The sequence below is a fragment of the Chinchilla lanigera genome, unplaced genomic scaffold (genome assembly GCF_000276665.1).
Source record: "Chinchilla lanigera isolate Chin_1 unplaced genomic scaffold, ChiLan1.0 scaffold00042, whole genome shotgun sequence".
NCBI classification, from domain to species: Eukaryota; Metazoa; Chordata; class Mammalia; order Rodentia; family Chinchillidae; genus Chinchilla; species Chinchilla lanigera.
In genome coordinates this window covers 1147971-1165975 of record NW_004955443.1, presented here as the reverse complement: position 1 = coordinate 1165975, position 18005 = coordinate 1147971, and the positions used below count along the sequence as shown (strand labels likewise).

Below are 18005 nucleotides of genomic sequence, written 5' to 3'. Positions count from 1 at the left end.
GGAATGTTTTTCCATTTATTGAAATCTTCTTCGATCTCTTTTTTCAGAGTATTGTAGTTTTCATTGAAGAGATCTTTGACTTCTTTTGTTAGATGGATGACAAGATATCATTCCATTCATGGCTAAATCATATCCCATGAGCTGTAGATATATAAGTATATAGATATATCTTTATTCCTTCATCAGTTGGTGAGCACCAATGTTATTTCCTTTTCTTGACCATTGTGAATAGTGCTACAAAAAAATGACAGGGTGCATATGTCTCTTTGACATACTGATTTTCTCTGCATATGTAAGCCATAGTAGGGTTGTGTGATCACATAGTAGCCCTATTTTCAATTTCTTGGAAAACCACCACTCTGTTTTTCACAATGGCTGAACTAATTTGCATTCCCTCTAATGGTATGCAAGAGTTCCCTTTTTTCTAATACCTCACCAGCCTTTGTTGTCTTTTCTGTTTTTGGTAATAGCCATTCCTACTGGAGTGAAGTGATATGCCACTGTGATTTTGATTTTCATTTTCCTGATGATTAGTGATATTGAGAACTTTCATACCTGTTAACCATTTGTAAGTCTTCTTTTGAAATATATCTATTTAGGCCTATTGCCCATCTTAATGGATTCATTTAATTTGATTCACTTTTGCTATTGAGTTTTTAAAATTCCCTTTATATAGTGAATATCTCACAACTAGAAAGAGGTTATCTAATGTCACTAGAACCCATATAGAAAATGCAGGGGAAAGCAGGCCTGCTCAAGTTCACACCTGACTCTTCCTCCCTCTCTGCTTCCCTTCCCCCTCACTCTTCCCTGAAGTGTCTTTAACTAGTAGATTTGTTGGGGAAGTTCCAGGTGAAGAGAATTTTTTAGACAGGTTAAATGTGTGGACATCTTCTATCTTCCTTTCAGGCCAGTATCTTTTAAAACAAAGAGCAAAGAACTTGCCATATTTATGATTCAGCCTCCCCAACGGCCCCTTTCCTGGGTACCCACCCTGAGGCATGTGTGACCACACTCAGTATTACTGTCTGGACTGGGAAAGGGGCACAGATAAGGCACTAAGATTATAGTTAAGAAATTCTATTTATGATTTGATCAAAAAATAACTCTTCATCTTCCCTTCCTATAAATTCTAGCCCTTTAGAATAAAGCCTGGTGTCATTTTGCACCATTTAACACCAATACAAATTTTTTTAACCTGTACCATTCTGCCAAGCACAACCCACTTTAGCTATACACCAGGGTTTCTCAGTATTGGCACTGCTGATATGTCGGGCTACATAATTCTTTCTTACAGCCTGTGTCCTGGTCATTACAGGAGGTTTAGCAGCATCCCTGACCTCTACCAACTAGACCCTTGTAGCACCCCTAAATCAGGTCTTTACCAAATGTCCCCTGGCAAAAATAAATGTTGCCAAATGTCCCCTTGCAGTGCAGTGGAATTCACCCAAGGTTGAGAAGCACTGCAATAAACCCAGCCTGAAGCAACATGTGATGCTTGTATAATGCTTCTAAGCGTTTTGATGATGGATGGCTTCTAAGAAGCACTCTGTAGCTGTAACTTTGCAAAATGGCCTTTTTTATCTTCCCTGTGAGTCAGGTAGCACAGATTATTGGCCCCATTTCCACAGATAGAAACTTGGAAGCATTCAGTCTTCCCAATCAGGTCATGAAAGTCTGCACTTTCATTTTCCCCACTTGAAAAGTGAAAATTATAATCACTGCTTTTCTTCTCAGGCTTGAGATTGTGCAATAACTATAGAGCAATACCCTTTCCTAACTGCGATTGCCAAATGCTTCTACACTAAACAGCTCTAAAGATAAATTTATATTTGCCTGTCTCCCTATTTCATGGGCATCTGAAATAAACCCTTCAACATAAGTAAAATGGCAGCAAGCCACATGTTTCATCAATGTATCTGCCAAATTACATGGAGTGAAAAATCAATTCCAGCAAAACCAATAATAATCAGATAGCTGGGGGGTTTGGAGCCAGGTCCAGATACAATGTAATTTTAAAAACAGATAGTAATGTGCCCAACATACTTGCCACGATAACCTTTGTGACACCAATCTAGCATTTGGGAATGAGTGTAAATAAGCTAGAGATACAGCACAAACTGAACTGTCAGCTCTGTACCATTCTATTCCCATGGATTTCAAAAATCAAGAAATTACACAAGAATGCATAATAGATTGTCAATCACAAAAGCTGCTGGCCTCTAACTTGCCAAGCCCATCCAACCTAATTCTAGAAGAGATTCAGATAACATGGACTATTTGAAGATAGCAGAGAAAAGCCATTTTTCTGAGTAATAAAATCCCCTCCCCCTTTTAAATATAAGCGCTTGCTTAAATATGAGCCAATATTCAGTATGTTGGAAAATCCAGGACAGATACCACATACTTTGCTTCTACAGATGGAAAAGTATCTAATTTAGAAATTGAATTGAGTGGGTTTCAGTGAGTGTTATCTGAGAGTGAGTGAATAACGAATATGATATTTTTAAAAACACAGATTATACCAAAAGAATTCAGTATGCAGGCAAATAAGTCAATAAAAATAGAAAGTAAACTATAACTTGATATAATGGTATTTTTTAAGGATCCATCTTACTACTGCTGGCTATATAATTGCAACCAAGGAACTTGAAGAACGAGTTTGTGTCCTTTGCAGCACATAGAGTTCTGTTAGTCCATATGTATAGCTAAACTGCGTAGACTGCCCTTTGAAATATGTTAGTGAAAAGATTATAGATTAAGCTTTAAATATACCAAAACAGATCATTTGTTATAGTTGCTTAGGAATCTATTAGAGTTGCATGTATTTAAATATATTCCTGGCTGAAAATCTGAATATGACAAGGTATATTATTCATAATCATTCTAGCATCATTTAATATAAATGAATTTCAAAGTAAAGCTTTATTTACTAGGTTCAAAGTAAAAATTGTCATAAAAATTCCAAAACTCCTATAACAAACTGAAAGGAATAAAATCTTCACCATATGGAGTCGCTGGCTATGATACAAAAGGCCTTGAGTGCCCTCTACAGGTTATTTAGATAGTTTTCATACATTTGATGTTTACTTTCCCACAATTTATCTAGGCAATCTTATAATCATAAAAATCACTCGTTGGGTCTTTAATTTTAAAAGAACCGCACATTTAGCACATAAAACTCTTGAACTCTTAACATCTGTGGATAACCACCATTGACTCTCTCCATATATATTCTTGGTTATATATTCACATACACAGCCACATACGCTTTTTTATATGCTGTCTCTTAGCAACACATCATGAGCATTTTACCATGGCTCATTTTATTTTTTTATTTTAAGACAAAAGAATGAAAACATATTAACGAACACACATACATTTATAAAATAACACAAAAACAATACAAGCAATAAAGAATTTCAGACAAGGTGACAGGAAATTAACAATGGTTGTTGTATTACATATTGATATCTTTAAATTGGTTACTCAGGTAAACAAATATAGACATGTAAGATTGAGCAAACAAACATTCCTTTCAATGAAGTGATAGAAGTCAGTAGTACAACTATGTTAGCTATCCTGTATATACATATATACATATTTTCCTCTTCTTTCTTTTTTCCCGCATCCCAGTTGCTCTTTATTTTTGATCAGTTTCCTTAACTTTCACAATATCTATCGTACCTCCTAGTCTTTATTCACTCTTTCAGGTTCTTACCCAGGTGAGACAATACAGTGTTTACACATGCAGGTCTGATTTATTTCACTTATGAGTATGGTCTCTAGTTGTGTCCATTTATCTATAAAAGCCTCAAGTTTATCTTTCCTTACAGCTGAGTAATATTCCACTACATAAGAATGCCACAATTTTTTTAGCCATTCCTCAGCTGAAGGACATTTGGGTTGCTTCGATGATTTAGTTATTACAAATTGCACTGCTATAAACATGGGTGCACATATATCACTGGAACACTTCACTGCTGGTGGCAGAGTAGACTGATGAAATCACTGTGGAAATCAGTTTGGAGATTCCTCAGTAAAGTAGAACTAGAGGCCCCATTCAACCCAGCTATTTCCCTCCTACGTATTTTCCCAGAAGAACTGAAAACATCATACCATGGCTCATTTTAGCTGGTTGAGTTTTTAGATTTTAATGTGTTTCCAAAAAATTATTTATTTGATATATCAGTACTTTGTAAATACATCAGGAGTTCTTACTGAAAACTGACATCTCCAACCAAAAGAGAAGGAAGAGGGGAGGGGAGGAGGAAGGAGGAGGAGGTACAGGAGGAGGAAAAGAAATAAGAGAGGGAGGGACAGGGAGGCAGGGGTAGAGAGAGAGCTATTCAGGTGTGGGCTCACAGTCAATAAAATTAGGATGCCATGGCTTCTTTTTTTTTTTTTTTTTTTTTTTTTTGGTTTTTCTCCGGTACCGGGAACCGAACTCACGACCTTGCATTTGCCAGGCAGGCGCTTTGCCGCTGAGCTAAATCCCCAGCCCCCATGGCTTCTTAAAATAATACCACAAAGATATTCTCAACATTTTCCCACATTTAAGATATAAGGTCCCAATAAAAGTACTAGAGAACTGGAATTTTTATACAAACTAGAAATCAGGCCTCAAATGTTGCTGCATTATGGTTTAAATATTATTGTATTTCATTTACCTGGGTAATTATCTTAGTTTCTGCTTTGCTTGGTTGTATTTATCCTCAAATGTAGTTTATGTTTTAGAAAATAAAAGCACCTTTAATATTGTTCAAAATTAGAGGTGACTACTTCCCCTACATTAAAAATAATTTTTGATTTTTATTTCTTCCAGTAAAGCAATGATGTATAACTTTAACAATTACATATATATCAGGCATTCTTAATATCCAACTTTAAATCAGATTTTAAAAGAATCTTAATATTTTGAGATTGACATACTTGTTTAGATTTTGAGCTTATAGGGTTAACTCTTTTTCATGTGTGTTATGGCTTGTATCTAGATGTTCCCTCAAAGTCTCATTGGTCATTGGGGGGAGTTCCAAAAGTGGCTGGTTAGGGTGTGTGATGCTGAGAATAAATGTGCCCCATCCTGGATGTGGAAGGCGTCTCCCAAAATGTGGGTAGCCTGGATGGAATGAATATAAAGGAATAGAAAGAAGCTGCCTCTGCTGCTGCTCTTGCCTGCTTCTTGCTGTCATCTACCTACTCTGCCACACCATGGACTAGTTCTTCTCTGTGATGCCCCTCTGCCATGCCACCCTGGCTTGGAGCCAGCCAGCTGTGGACTGAAACCACTACAAACTGTGAGCTGAAATAAACCTTCCCTCCTTTAACATTTGGCATTGAGAATTTGATCTCAGCAATGAAAAAAAATAAACTAAGACAATATGTCTAAGTAAATGTGGTCTTTCTACTCTTTGAGAATGCCAGCATAAATGACTTTGCCTACATATAACCAAACAACTGTTTTAAAATAAAGAGAGGTCTTAAAAAGATCAGAAACTACCGGCAGAGGTGACATGGAATCTTAGTAACTCCCTGACAAGGTCCTCTCTGTGCTATAACAGCAATATCAAGTGAAAGGTCATCCAAATTTTGAAACAGTGATTTCTCAGCAACTTTTAAGGAGTATTTTCCTTATTCAGCTGCAGTGCTGTGAAATTCAACCTTTTCAGGAGGCTGTACCCAGATCCTGGCAAAAATTAAAAGCAAGAGCTGATAATCACAATTTATTTCCATCTTTAACCCAAGGTTTTGTTTCTTAAAAAGAATGACACAAGAAGTTGGGATGTCTGTTAAATGTATAGACTAGATATCGTAAGAAGATTCCATGATTAAAAGAGAATATTTGACCACAGATATCCCAAAAGAAAAATCTACTCCGTGTTTATTAATATAAATTGAAAATTCTGAGTTGTTTTTACTCACAACTCTCTGACACCAGTGGTGCAGATTTTCCTCACTCCAGTCAAAACTCACCTCTCCAGACACTGGCTGGGTGTCCAACAACTCAGTTCAATCCTGACACTAACTACCTAAACTTAACAGCAGAAGCCACAGGTTAAGGGCTCAGACCCACTAAGTTACCCTTACTTCCAGTGCCAGTTAGAAGTATTGGGTCCTCAAGTCACCTCATTTCTCTCTGAACTGACTACAGACTGGAGCTTCTCACCTACTTCCACTATGTTTGATAATTTGCTGGAAGAGCTCACAGAACTCAGGAAGAGTTTGCTTTCTACTACAAGATTATGATAAGGGCTACAGCTCAGGAACAGCTAGGTGGAAGAGATGCGCAGGGCAAGCTCTAGCTGGATGAGGCTGGGGGCTCAGAGTTTCCACCTTCATCAGATGCACGCTCCCAGTATCTCATGTGCTCACCAGCCCAAAAGCTCTCTGAATCACATCAATAAAGTTTCTCTTAGGAGCTTTCATCATGTAGGTGTGGTTGATTATTAATTCAGTTTCCCCCTTCCCTCTCTGGAGCTGGAAATTTCAGGCTTCTAATCAAGGCGTGGTCTTTTTGATAATCTGATCCCATCCTAAAGCTAAGCAGGGTCTCATCAGAATCACCTCATTGAACAAAAGATGCTCTTGTTGCCCAGGAAATTCCAGGGATTTAGGAGCTCTGCATCAGAACGGGAGGATGAGGGCCAAATAAATATTTCTTATGTCATGGACATAGATAGGAAGGATTTTCATCCTAAGATATAAACTACTAGCTCCTTTAACTATTGAGACAAGTAAAATGGAGATGGTTAGAGGCTGTTTTGAGAAAATTTTATTGGTAACAAACACATCAAGATAAACATTTAAAAATAGGACTGGCTTTTCCCGGAGTGGTCGTCTTTTACTTCACCCAGAATTTGGCCATAGAGTAACATTCATTTATTTCCATACAATATATGAACCTACATAAATTAATGACATGTAATTCAATCAGCTATTATTAAAAGAAGCTGAACATTGTGGAGAGAGGTTTTTATCATGAGCTTCTTGAAAATTAGCATAGCACGTCGCTATTGGCATTCATAGAATAAAATATAGTCACTTCAATACACTAGAAAGAGGTAAATTCTGTACAGATGCTTAGATTCAGTGAGATTCAGTCCAGTCAAGACATTAGCCCATAGAAAAGGAAGCAGTAATGTGGAAGTAGCCTGATTTCTCTAAACACAGACCAAGTCGGATTTAAATTTCTTTCTGGGTAGTGAAGCAAAATAAATGAATTAAGAAAATATGATAGAGAGAAACACACGTGAGGCTGAAAACAATTAAGCAAATATAAAATGGATCAATTATGGTGTCACCCCACAAAGTACTGCTTAACATTGTTTTTATATCAGCCTTGGAGACATTGCCGGAAGAGTTTTCCAGGTCTCTCTCTCTCTTTGTCTCGCCGTTCCATACTTGTCTCAATCAAGGGAATTAGGATAAAAGCCATGTTTTTCAAATTTATAGATAACATGAAACTAAGAGGATAAGCAAATCAGGACTAAAACAAACCCAAAAAAAGCCTACATAGACAAAAATAGTGAGTCAAACTAAATATAATGGAGAAAATATTACATCGTTTACTCGAGTCAAAAGGGAAAAATAATTTTGTTACTGAAAAAGCTAATTGAACTTGTGCTGCTTTATTAAAAGACCAGAGACAAGAATAATAAAATTCTAGTTTTCCTAGCCATTAATACTAAGCGAAGTGTGTAGTACTTTTAGTGGCATAGTGCAAGAAAAGTGGTACAACAGGTTAAATGAGTCCAGATGAAAAATCGGCCCCAGAGAAAAATAGTTGGGTAGACCAAGGATATAACCTGTCATATGCAGGCAAACCTCGCGGGCAATTCCATCTTGAAAAATTTCTGGTGATTAGCCGGCTTAGAAGGCAAGACTGGCTATGGTAAGGGTCAAGAACCTGATGATGAAAACAGGATTCTTTCCAGTGGGGAATTTAGGAGGAGTTGGATATATTCCAAGTAAACAAGGGTTGAGAGGAGATCTTAGCCATTGCACTAGAGCCCCATTACTGTCAGGATTCAAACCAAACCCTTTAGACATTAATCACTATAGGCAAATACAGAGGGGCAGGGAGAGATGCCGCAAGCTCCTCAAGGATCTTATATTGTCAGCTCTAAAATACATAAACAAATGAAAATATTAAAGCTAAATATCAACTATTTAGTAATTTAGAGTGACATGTGAATTCTGTTGAGCATGGAATGTGAATGCATTCTAATCTGTTCAATATAATAACTGCAGTCTAAGTCTTTAAATCAGAAAGATCTAATATAGACAAAGATTAATGGACAAGTCAGTGAAAACACAAGATATGAAGGATCACAACTCTAGGAAATTCGTTCTGAGAATTCACATATGGGCCAAACATAGCACATGCCAAGGCTTGAGTGGAGTGAGAAGAAGCTGGATTATCCTGAACTTTCTTTGGATCTTAGATCTGGTTAGAAGCAAGAAAACTGTTCAGAGTATGCTTCCGAACCAGAAAATATGCCTAGCTCAACGGTCCCAAATGTGAGAACATTATGCAACTCAAAATCTTGCTGCTGCTTTGTTTTTCTTTCAGTCAGGGAGTCACTCAGTAAGTAGGGCAGGATCACACTTGGTGTAGCTCTGCCTCCCAAGAGAAACTGCAGCCAGAAAGCCCAAAGAGAGGTTACCAGAGAAAGGTAAACACGGCTGCCTCTGAGTTTGGGGCTCTGTACTCCAAGGGGCATACAAGCAAATTGGAAACTGTTGAGTAGGAAGAAAGCTTCATAAGACTGAATACATCCTTGGGAAAACCATAGCCTGAAAAAGAGAATAAAAGAATGAAATGTCCTCAAAAATGGGAGTCTCTATTGTGTAGAAAAACTACTTGCCTATTAGTGCAAGGAGTGTGCAAGGATTAGATGATAGATGCTCTTGGACAAGGTAATTGTTTTTGTTTATTATAAGGATATATTCTCTAACAAATATCTTAAAGCTTAATTAATAATTCAGTTGACATAAAAAAATGAGTGGTAAGCACCCCTGAGGTCAGGAGGACCACTCACATTGTCAGGCACTAACAGGAAGCTGTTGCATAGATTTGTATTTAACTGTGAGAGTGTGTGGGTTTTGTTAGCACATGTTTGAAGAACATAATGCTTATCTCTCCTGTTGGGAATTGCTACAGTGCATAATACACATTAATTCCCTTTCTTCCATCACCTTTCTCCTCCCTCTCTGCCCTCTTCATCATATCTTCATCTTCTTTTGAGGGCGCACATATGTGCAGCATGCGATGTCTGCGATCCCTGTGTGGAGTTCTACTGGCACATGGAACACCCTAATTCCCTTTTAATCCTTTCCCTCACCTCCCATCCTTTTCCCTCCATCTCTTGGTCCCATTCCCTTTTGAGGAAGACCTGTCTCCCTATTTCCTCTTATCTATCCTTCATTTTGCTCTTCATTTATACTTTGGATTTCTAATATAAGAGAAACCATGTGATAGGATTGTGTCTGATTTAGTTCACTTAACATTATGGCATCAAAGTGCATCCACTTTCCTACAAATCACTCAAGTTTATCTTTTTTCTGGCAGAATAATTCTCCATTGTGTGTAAACACCACATATTCTTTATCCATTCAACTGTGGATTGGCATATAGGCCACTTCTAAGATTAGCTATTATAAATTGTGCTGCTATAAACATCACTATGCATGTGTCACTGTAATTTTAAGTCACTGAAAGTTTCACACACCTTCACAACAATATTATTCTATTTATGAGAGTGGAACCCTTATAACTTAAACATCTCTTAAAGCACCTATCTCCTGAGATTGCTGCTTTGGGAATCAAGTTTCCAGCACATGAATTTTGGGGAACACATTCAAAGCATAACAACCTGGATTGTCACCTACCCTTGAGACAATAAACCTAGCAAAGTCAATGGCATTTTAAGGGTTGCCCGGAGCCAAACAAAATCCACACCAGATATGTTGCTATGGCTTTTGCACAAAAGGAGATCTGTTTACTTCTGCCCACTCAGGGATTAGAAGCTTAACTCTGTGTGTATCCAAAATGTATGTAAGTACTTGACCATCCCCTCGCTCTATTAAGCACAGTGGAGAGTATATTTTTATTTCCTAATTAGAAAATGCATCCAAAATAAGTCTTTCAAGGAACAAACAGGAATGCTAACATCCATATACTTCTACATTTTACCGGCTTCATGAATCTTTATCCATTGACATCAACTTAATTTTATCTGTACTTTCTGCACCACTAAGAAGTCCCCAGAGGCTGAGAGGAAATTTCAAGAGCTTCTGTGTAGCTATTGTTGCTAGGAAACACATCATTGGTATCCAAGTGTTCAGGCTTTAAGGCGCTGTGTGAAGTCACTGGTTCGCAAAGGAAAACCTTTGGTAAACAGGTTGTTCAGGTGTGAGTAAATTGATGTTCTCTCTTGGTGGCAAAATGTTCTTGTGTAAGCTTTGAATAATAGTGTATTTCTAGGCCTCTATTCTTTCCTTTGGATCCAGCTGCCATTATCGCTCCCATGAGAACTGAAGCATCCACCTGAGATGGTGTGAGCGTTCCTTTTTTCCCCAGATCATCTAATTATCTCAGTGCTTGAATGCTGTGCCCAATGGGTTTTACTTAAACAAAGTGCAAGTGAGCTGGGGGAGCAGTGGGGTTCAGACCACGAACTGAATGAATTGTTGAATATAGTAGGCCCTCCTTAGCTGCAAGAGATATGTTTCAAACCCCATATATCCTGTTCTTTTCCTATACATGTATATCTTACATATTCACATATATATATATATATAAGATAAAGTTTAGTCTCTAAATTAGGTACAGTAAGAAGTTAACAACAATAATAACAAAATAGAATAATTATAACAATAAATTGTAAAAAAAATTTAAAGTGGTCTCCCACACTCTCTCTAAGAAGAGTTACTTGCGCACAAGCACTTTATTTCCATAAGAGTTAATCTGAGATAGCCAGTAAGTGATGAGTGGGTAAGTAGCACATAGGACAGCACTGATATGCCAAACAAGAGATATTCCACTTCCTGGGCAGGACGGAATAGGACAGCATGGGATTCTATCACATTACCACAGTGTACAACTTACAATTTATGGATTGGTTATTTCTGGAATTTTCCATCTAATAATTGCAAACTACAATTAACTCCTTTTTATCTTGAAGATAAAAATACTAGCAAAATAACAATGAAGACAAAATCAAAACAATACAAAAACGATACATGACCTCAAACAAAATGATAGGAATTAACAATGGTTGCTATATTACATACTGTTATCTTCAACGAAGTTGCTCAGTCCACCAGATAAGATTGATTAAACAATCAAAGACAGTAACAAGTAATTTAAAAAATATTGGAAATGATACAGAGCTTCACCACACAAGATGGTAGAAGTTCAACAATGGTTCTTATACTGCATACTGTTATTTTCAGATCAGTCGTTCCTATTACCAAATTCAAGCGTGCAAAAAGAAAATTTTAAACATTGACTGTTCTTTTCAATAACGCACAGACATTAGCAATACACCTATCCCAGCTATCTTTGTATAGATATAAAAACTTTGTTTTTCATTTTAAAGAGAAAAGAAAAAAACAAAATAACAAAAACAAATGCATAAACAAAGCAGCATAAAGAACAATAAAAATAATACAGAATTTCAAAACAAAGTGATAGGATATTAACAATGGTTGTTATATTACATAATGTTATCTTCAAAATGGTTGCACAGATAAACATACAGACATATACTACTGATCAAACAATTACACATTAACAGTTCCTCTTAATAAACCAACAGATATTAGTAGTACAATATCCTAGTTATCCCGTGTATACTTGTACATATTTTTTTCTCTTCCTTCTTTCTGGAGCAAAACTTCAAATAAAGATACATGACCATACCATTAAAATATGTATTGTTCCAGCTTTTTTGGAAGGAAGGAGATTTTTTAATTAATTAAGCTTATTGGTACATTTTAGGTAAACATAATGATTATGTTCATTATACAGAATTTGTACCTGTACATGGTATAACTTGATTCTTTTTTTTTCCCATTCCCCTAACCTCCCTTTAACCATTCTTTTCTACTTATTTACAAAACTTGGTTTCCATTTTTATCCCCTTACCCAAAAAACGAGAAAAGAAAGAAAGAATGTTCCAGCTTTTTTATTGTTTGCAGTGCTTAGGAGTTCAGACACTCTTCAGAGGCCGTACATAACATGAGGAGCTCATCTAGCTCACCCATTTCCCGTCTCCCCTTCACCCCTAACCTGCTAACCATCTGTGACTCTCAACTATTAATTGATTGCTTACATGTTTTTCCCCTATGTACTTATAGCTCAGGACCACTTTGAGGTTGAAATCTATCACCTGGTTAACTTAGTAAACCTAAAATTAACAGGAAGCTTTTCCATTCCTGGAGATTGAAATTATATACTTTTTCTCCTTTTCTTTCTTTCTTTCTTTCTTTCTTTCTTTCTTTCTTTCTTTCTTTCTTTCTTTCTTTCTTTCTTTCTTTCCTTCTTTCCTTCATTACTTCTCTCTTTTTTGTGAAGTTGGTCGTAGGTTCTTCTCAGATTCTCAAGGATGTATTAAGAACCTTTCTCAGGGAGTCATATTCAAACTTGCTTAAATCCCCAATATGCCAATGAGTTCCTACTAGATTATACTAGATTCAAAAGGGAAAAAGGATCTACAGTCTCTCAGACACCAGCAATCATATGTGATAGTAAATACTTTCTATTTCTGTGTCTATACTGGATCACTGTAGAATGTATGAAAAGGTTCCCTTCACAGAGAGGGCAAGTTCTTAGACATAAAAGGAGATGGTGTAAAGAGAAATAAAATATTCACTCAAATATTCACTCAAATAAAATATACACTCAAATATTTTATAATATAGAATAACATTTACAGGGGCAAAAATTAAGACACAAAAACACTGTTGTGAGTTCAATAAAGTCAAGAAAAGAATTTTTATAAAGAGCTTTTGAAAACAAATTAAAAACACTTAAAGCAGTAAAGTTGACACAGCTTTGTTTCTCCTGAAAAAAAAAAAAAAAGAAATACCTTTAAATTCCTTTCATTCATTTGGTGGTAAATTGGTAGCAACTCTTAGACACTTGCCATTCAAATTCCAAGTTTTAAAGCTATTTTTTGTCTCCTGAAAAAATTTTGTGGCTTTAATCAAAAGTAGGTCAACATATTATCTACTACAAAGAAATTTTAGGGTTACCTTTTAAACATAAACTTCAGTAATTCTAAAGGAGAAAAGGATTTAATACTTTCAAATTTAAGGAGAATACAAATTAAACTTATAAATGTCTGAAATTGCTAAAAGGAGAAAAATAAATTTGTTATACATTATTTTTAGATTTTTTAATATACCCAAGCATTCTTGTTATACATTATTTATATGCATGACCATAACCCAGCTAGACTCCTGGCAACTGGGAGTAAATCAGGAAAAACAGAATACAACTTTGATCGTCCTTTTTCAGCCTCCCAGAGTACTGGAATTACAGACATGTGCTACCACATCCAGCTGAGAGAGTCTATTTTTGAGCATGGAGACCTCCATAGGTTACCAGTGCCAGGCCTTCCCTGCTGAAGACGTACGGATAATCTTCTACACGTCCCCCTTACATTAACTCACCCTCATAAATAGGAAGACATCAAAGTATTACCAACAAATCACACATTGGGTAATTGAAAAATATAGTGAATGTTTAAATTTTTTAAATTATTACAGTAAAACACACATTGCCATTGAGCTCCCTCACAATATTCCCTGCAGCTTCAAGCACACTTATCCCATCATTCTTGCCACTTTCTGAAGCAGCTCTGGAAGTCTTTCATATCTTTGTGAGATGCAATCAAAATTACTATGAGGGCTGCTGCCTGGCACCATCTAACAGAAAGGTAGGCTCTAAAAACGTGATATGTTCTTCCCAACCTGGCAATGTGTGACTTCCGACCCTTTCCCAAAATCAAACTGACCACGAAGATAAATGTTTTGAATTGACTGAGGACAGCAAGGCAGCCATTACAGTGGAACTAAAGACACTTATGATAAAGGACCTCAAAATTGCCTCAGAAAGTATCAAGAATGAGGGCATAAATGTTTCTGAAGCCAGGGGGAGAATTTTGAATTTGATTTAATGACAATGTGTATTTCACTGTAATAAGTCATTATTCATGCACACATCTTAATTTTCAAACACATCTCATATAGTTCTCAAAATTTCTACCCATATATTAGCTGTGGTAGTAACTATTATCAAAGAATAAAACCAAAAGCTTGACTAATTTTCTAAAAGAAATGTACATTTTTAAAGGCCTTGGTCATTTAACAGATATGTGCAAATGTGGTTGTTCATTGTACTCCTTTCATGTCTCCTGTTCCTTTTAACAAATATGAGCTCCATTATTATTACTTGTGGCTGTCAATGTTGTAAGGCAATGCATAGCTAAAATCCATTTCTAGACCCCTGGAATTCACCCATCTCTCACTTTAGTCACTACTGGTAGACACAATGAAAATGAATACACAGTGTAATATCAGATATCATTAAATGATCTAACGTTTATGTTCACTAAAGCCAGATGCATCTTTTTTTTAGTGCAGTCAGTACCAACAGCATTCAGCCTGAGACCCGTCTGCCATCCTGATTCAGAGCAATGCTACTTCGCCATCAATTATTGGGAATCTTCCCTCTGGTTTCAAAATTGTCTTCAATATGAACTTTAGACCACATGAGCACTATGTAACTAGGCTGTGTTCTTTCCTTTCAGATGGCTATACCACTGACGACATTGAGTTTTACTGGAATGGAGGAGAAAAAGCAGTAACTGGAGTTAATAAAATTGAGCTTCCTCAGTTTTCAATTGTTGACTACAAGATGGTGTCCAAGAAGGTGGAATTCACAACAGGTGAGGATGTTTGCTCCACAGTTAACTAAAATTGCCTGTAAAGGCCCAGGATGATTGCAATCAAATGATGCTTGGATTATCTTTTCTTTCTTTTTCAATTCAGGAGCATATCCAAGATTGTCATTAAGTTTTCGTCTAAAGAGAAACATCGGTTACTTCATTTTACAAACCTATATGCCTTCTACACTGATTACAATTCTGTCCTGGGTGTCATTTTGGATCAATTATGATGCGTCTGCAGCCAGAGTCGCACTAGGTATGCATTCTCAGTATAGCAGAAGTTAAGGGGTAGTACCTTCAAACAAATAGCCAGGGCTAATATGCAAGAACTTTCTTATAATCAGATGAAAAAATTATCAGAAGAGTGACTAAATATAAACATAAAAATGTTTAAAATGAGTTATTACAATTAAATCTATCTTTAACATTGTACCAAAAAGAAATTCTTGGGGCCCGTATCCCATAATGTACTTTGTGACGTGTATCTCAATACACAAATTTTTACTAAATTTGCGATGACTTCCTCTTTGTTCTCTGCTTTTTACTGGGAAAATACTTACAACTCATTATCTTTAAATAGACTTGGAGAAAACAAAGCCTTATGATCACTAACAAGCTATATAAATTGTTGGGAAATACTATCCTTTGAATATTAACTAAAGTTACAGCATATCAAGCTAAGTCTCTCTTAAATGGAGCCCATTACATTGTGTAAAGCACATACAATTTATACATTAACTATATTAATGATCTCTGATCAAGACAGAAGAAAAATGTTTTCCTTCTTTGTAGAACAAAATTCAGAATTAATCTTACCATGTTGAATAATTGGCTGAAACCTGAAAGGTTATACTTGCGACTTTAAATTGTTCATTGAAAGTTAAAATGTGTAATGTGTGCCCGATGATTCTGGTCATGTATAAATATGCCTCTTTATTTGCACCTACTTTCTGTATTTATTCAGACAGACACACACACACAGAAAGAGAAAGAGAGAGAGGGAGAGACAGAGACAGCGACAGAGAGAGACAGAGAGAGACAGAAGTTAAGGGAGAGAGAGAAAGAGAGAGAGAGAGAGAGAGAGAGAGAGACAGAGAGACAGAGAGAGAGAGAGACAGAGAGAGAGAGAAACAGCATCACTTCTGGCCAAAATAACATACTACATCTCTTCTGAGATTACTGAACTGGATCAAATAAGCAGCACACACCCTTTCACAACTACACTAATAATCACCTCTGTAGCTTATTTCTATGGGTTGAATAGATACGGCTTATAATGTCAAGGAGTTTCAGCTTCTTTGAACATTCTAAGAGTAAAGAAAGCAAAGAAATAATTTGTCCTATTTTACATATGTATCTGTACAAGTTATTTGAATGTGAGTATGCTATGTATATATGCCATGATTAGTAAAAACAAAACAAAAGTAAATACTGGATGATGTCCACAGCAGAGAAAAATAGCTAGCAAATACATGAACTGTGATTCCCTTTGTGTATCTATTCTCAAAGCTAATGATATCTTGATTAGAGATAAAGATGTGAGTCTATAAAAATGGCTGATTTAACATACTTTTAGAATGTAAACCTGACATATTTTAAACATGTGTAATTTTAAAAGACATTCATTCAATAACCCTTTTTGCTTAAAAATTTAGCCAAAGACTAAAAGCAGAAATACAATTAGTGAATTTGTAAAAGAATTAAGCTTTTTTTCAAGCATAGTAGCTATAACTATTTTAAATGAAATTTCAATTTTGTTCAAAGAAATAAATAAATAAGACTACTCATTTCATATCAATACAACCCATTTGAATTAATCACTGATGTGAACCATTTTAATTTTTGGTATGATGGTCCTGACTTCCTTCCTATTTTATCTGATCTTCTGAAAATATAGTTGAATCATGAAATCACATCTAGAATAATCTGAGTGGAAAAAGGAATGCAAACTATCTTTTTTTTCTTCCTTTCTTTTGTTATTTTCCATTCCTTTCACCATGCTTCCTTTGTCTTTTCTATCCATTTAATATTTCCTGCCTTTACTTTAAAATACTTCCATCAAATGTCAGGCATCAACTTCTCATGTCTCTGTTTATTTTTAAATGCTTTTGTTTAACATCTCCTTAAATTTTTGACCTTCAGCTGGATAAATAAAATTTCAAATTTTGTTGACTCAGTATAAAAAAGAATAATATGCTGTCACACTCAACATGCTGTTGTGACAGCCATAGGAGATAATTCATAGTTGTAGATGTTTAGATCTATAAAACACTACAGAAAGGTATATAATATTGCAGCACAAACTACACAAAATTTCAACTTCTTTTTTTCATTTCTTACTTTTCCCAATTATTTTTTCATCATAATCATTATCAAGTTATGCAACCCACACAAACTTAAGCTACTAATCCTATATTTAACAAAGCAGATAAAGCACTAACTTTGATGTATATATGGACTTAAATTTTTTTAACAAATCTAAGATCATTTTTTAAGAAGCTTTTCTCTAACACTGGGGAGTTAATCTTTTCTAGGCTGTGGAACCAAGAAAATAGAGTTAATATTTGCAAAGCCAAAATAATATTATGTTGCATCTAAAAACTACATAAATGAGATGTTTGATGTACTGATATAAATCATAAACTTTCTCATATGCTTCTTTTCATGATGACCTGAGTATAAATGATTCATTATTTTAAAATGTTATACTCAACTTGTAAGTTTGGGTGTATTGTGGATTCATAGAATACAATAGCTCTCAAGCTAGTCACAAACTTTTAATTGATAGTGGCCTCTGTGGAAATTAGTATCACAAAGACAGATTTTGGAAGGACATGGATGAGATACTGAGAAAAACAAGGAAGTTGTTGGACACACAAAATAGAACTGAGGAACATTTGGAGGCATGTTTCTAATGAGAATTTTATCTGACTTTTTATGTGTTTTTCTTCTTCCTTGATTTATATTTTTTAATGTTGTCAATCCTCCACTGACCATACATTCTATCTATTGATGGACTATGGAAGGAGGTTATGACTTTGTCTTTCA

General features: G+C 35.7%; 1 protein-coding gene across 3 annotated transcripts in view; it reads left to right on the top strand.

The window, feature by feature from the left end:
* Positions 1–18005, top strand: part of Gabrb1 (gamma-aminobutyric acid (GABA) A receptor, beta 1) — a 388069-nt gene that overhangs the window by 348316 nt on the left and 21748 nt on the right. For all 3 annotated transcript variants that reach the window (XM_013518089.1, XM_005391892.2, XM_013518091.1), the window contains 2 exons: positions 14820–14957; positions 15061–15213. In XM_013518089.1, the coding sequence (XP_013373543.1) occupies positions 14820–14957; positions 15061–15213 (291 nt within the window). The remainder of the gene's footprint in view (positions 1–14819; positions 14958–15060; positions 15214–18005) is intronic.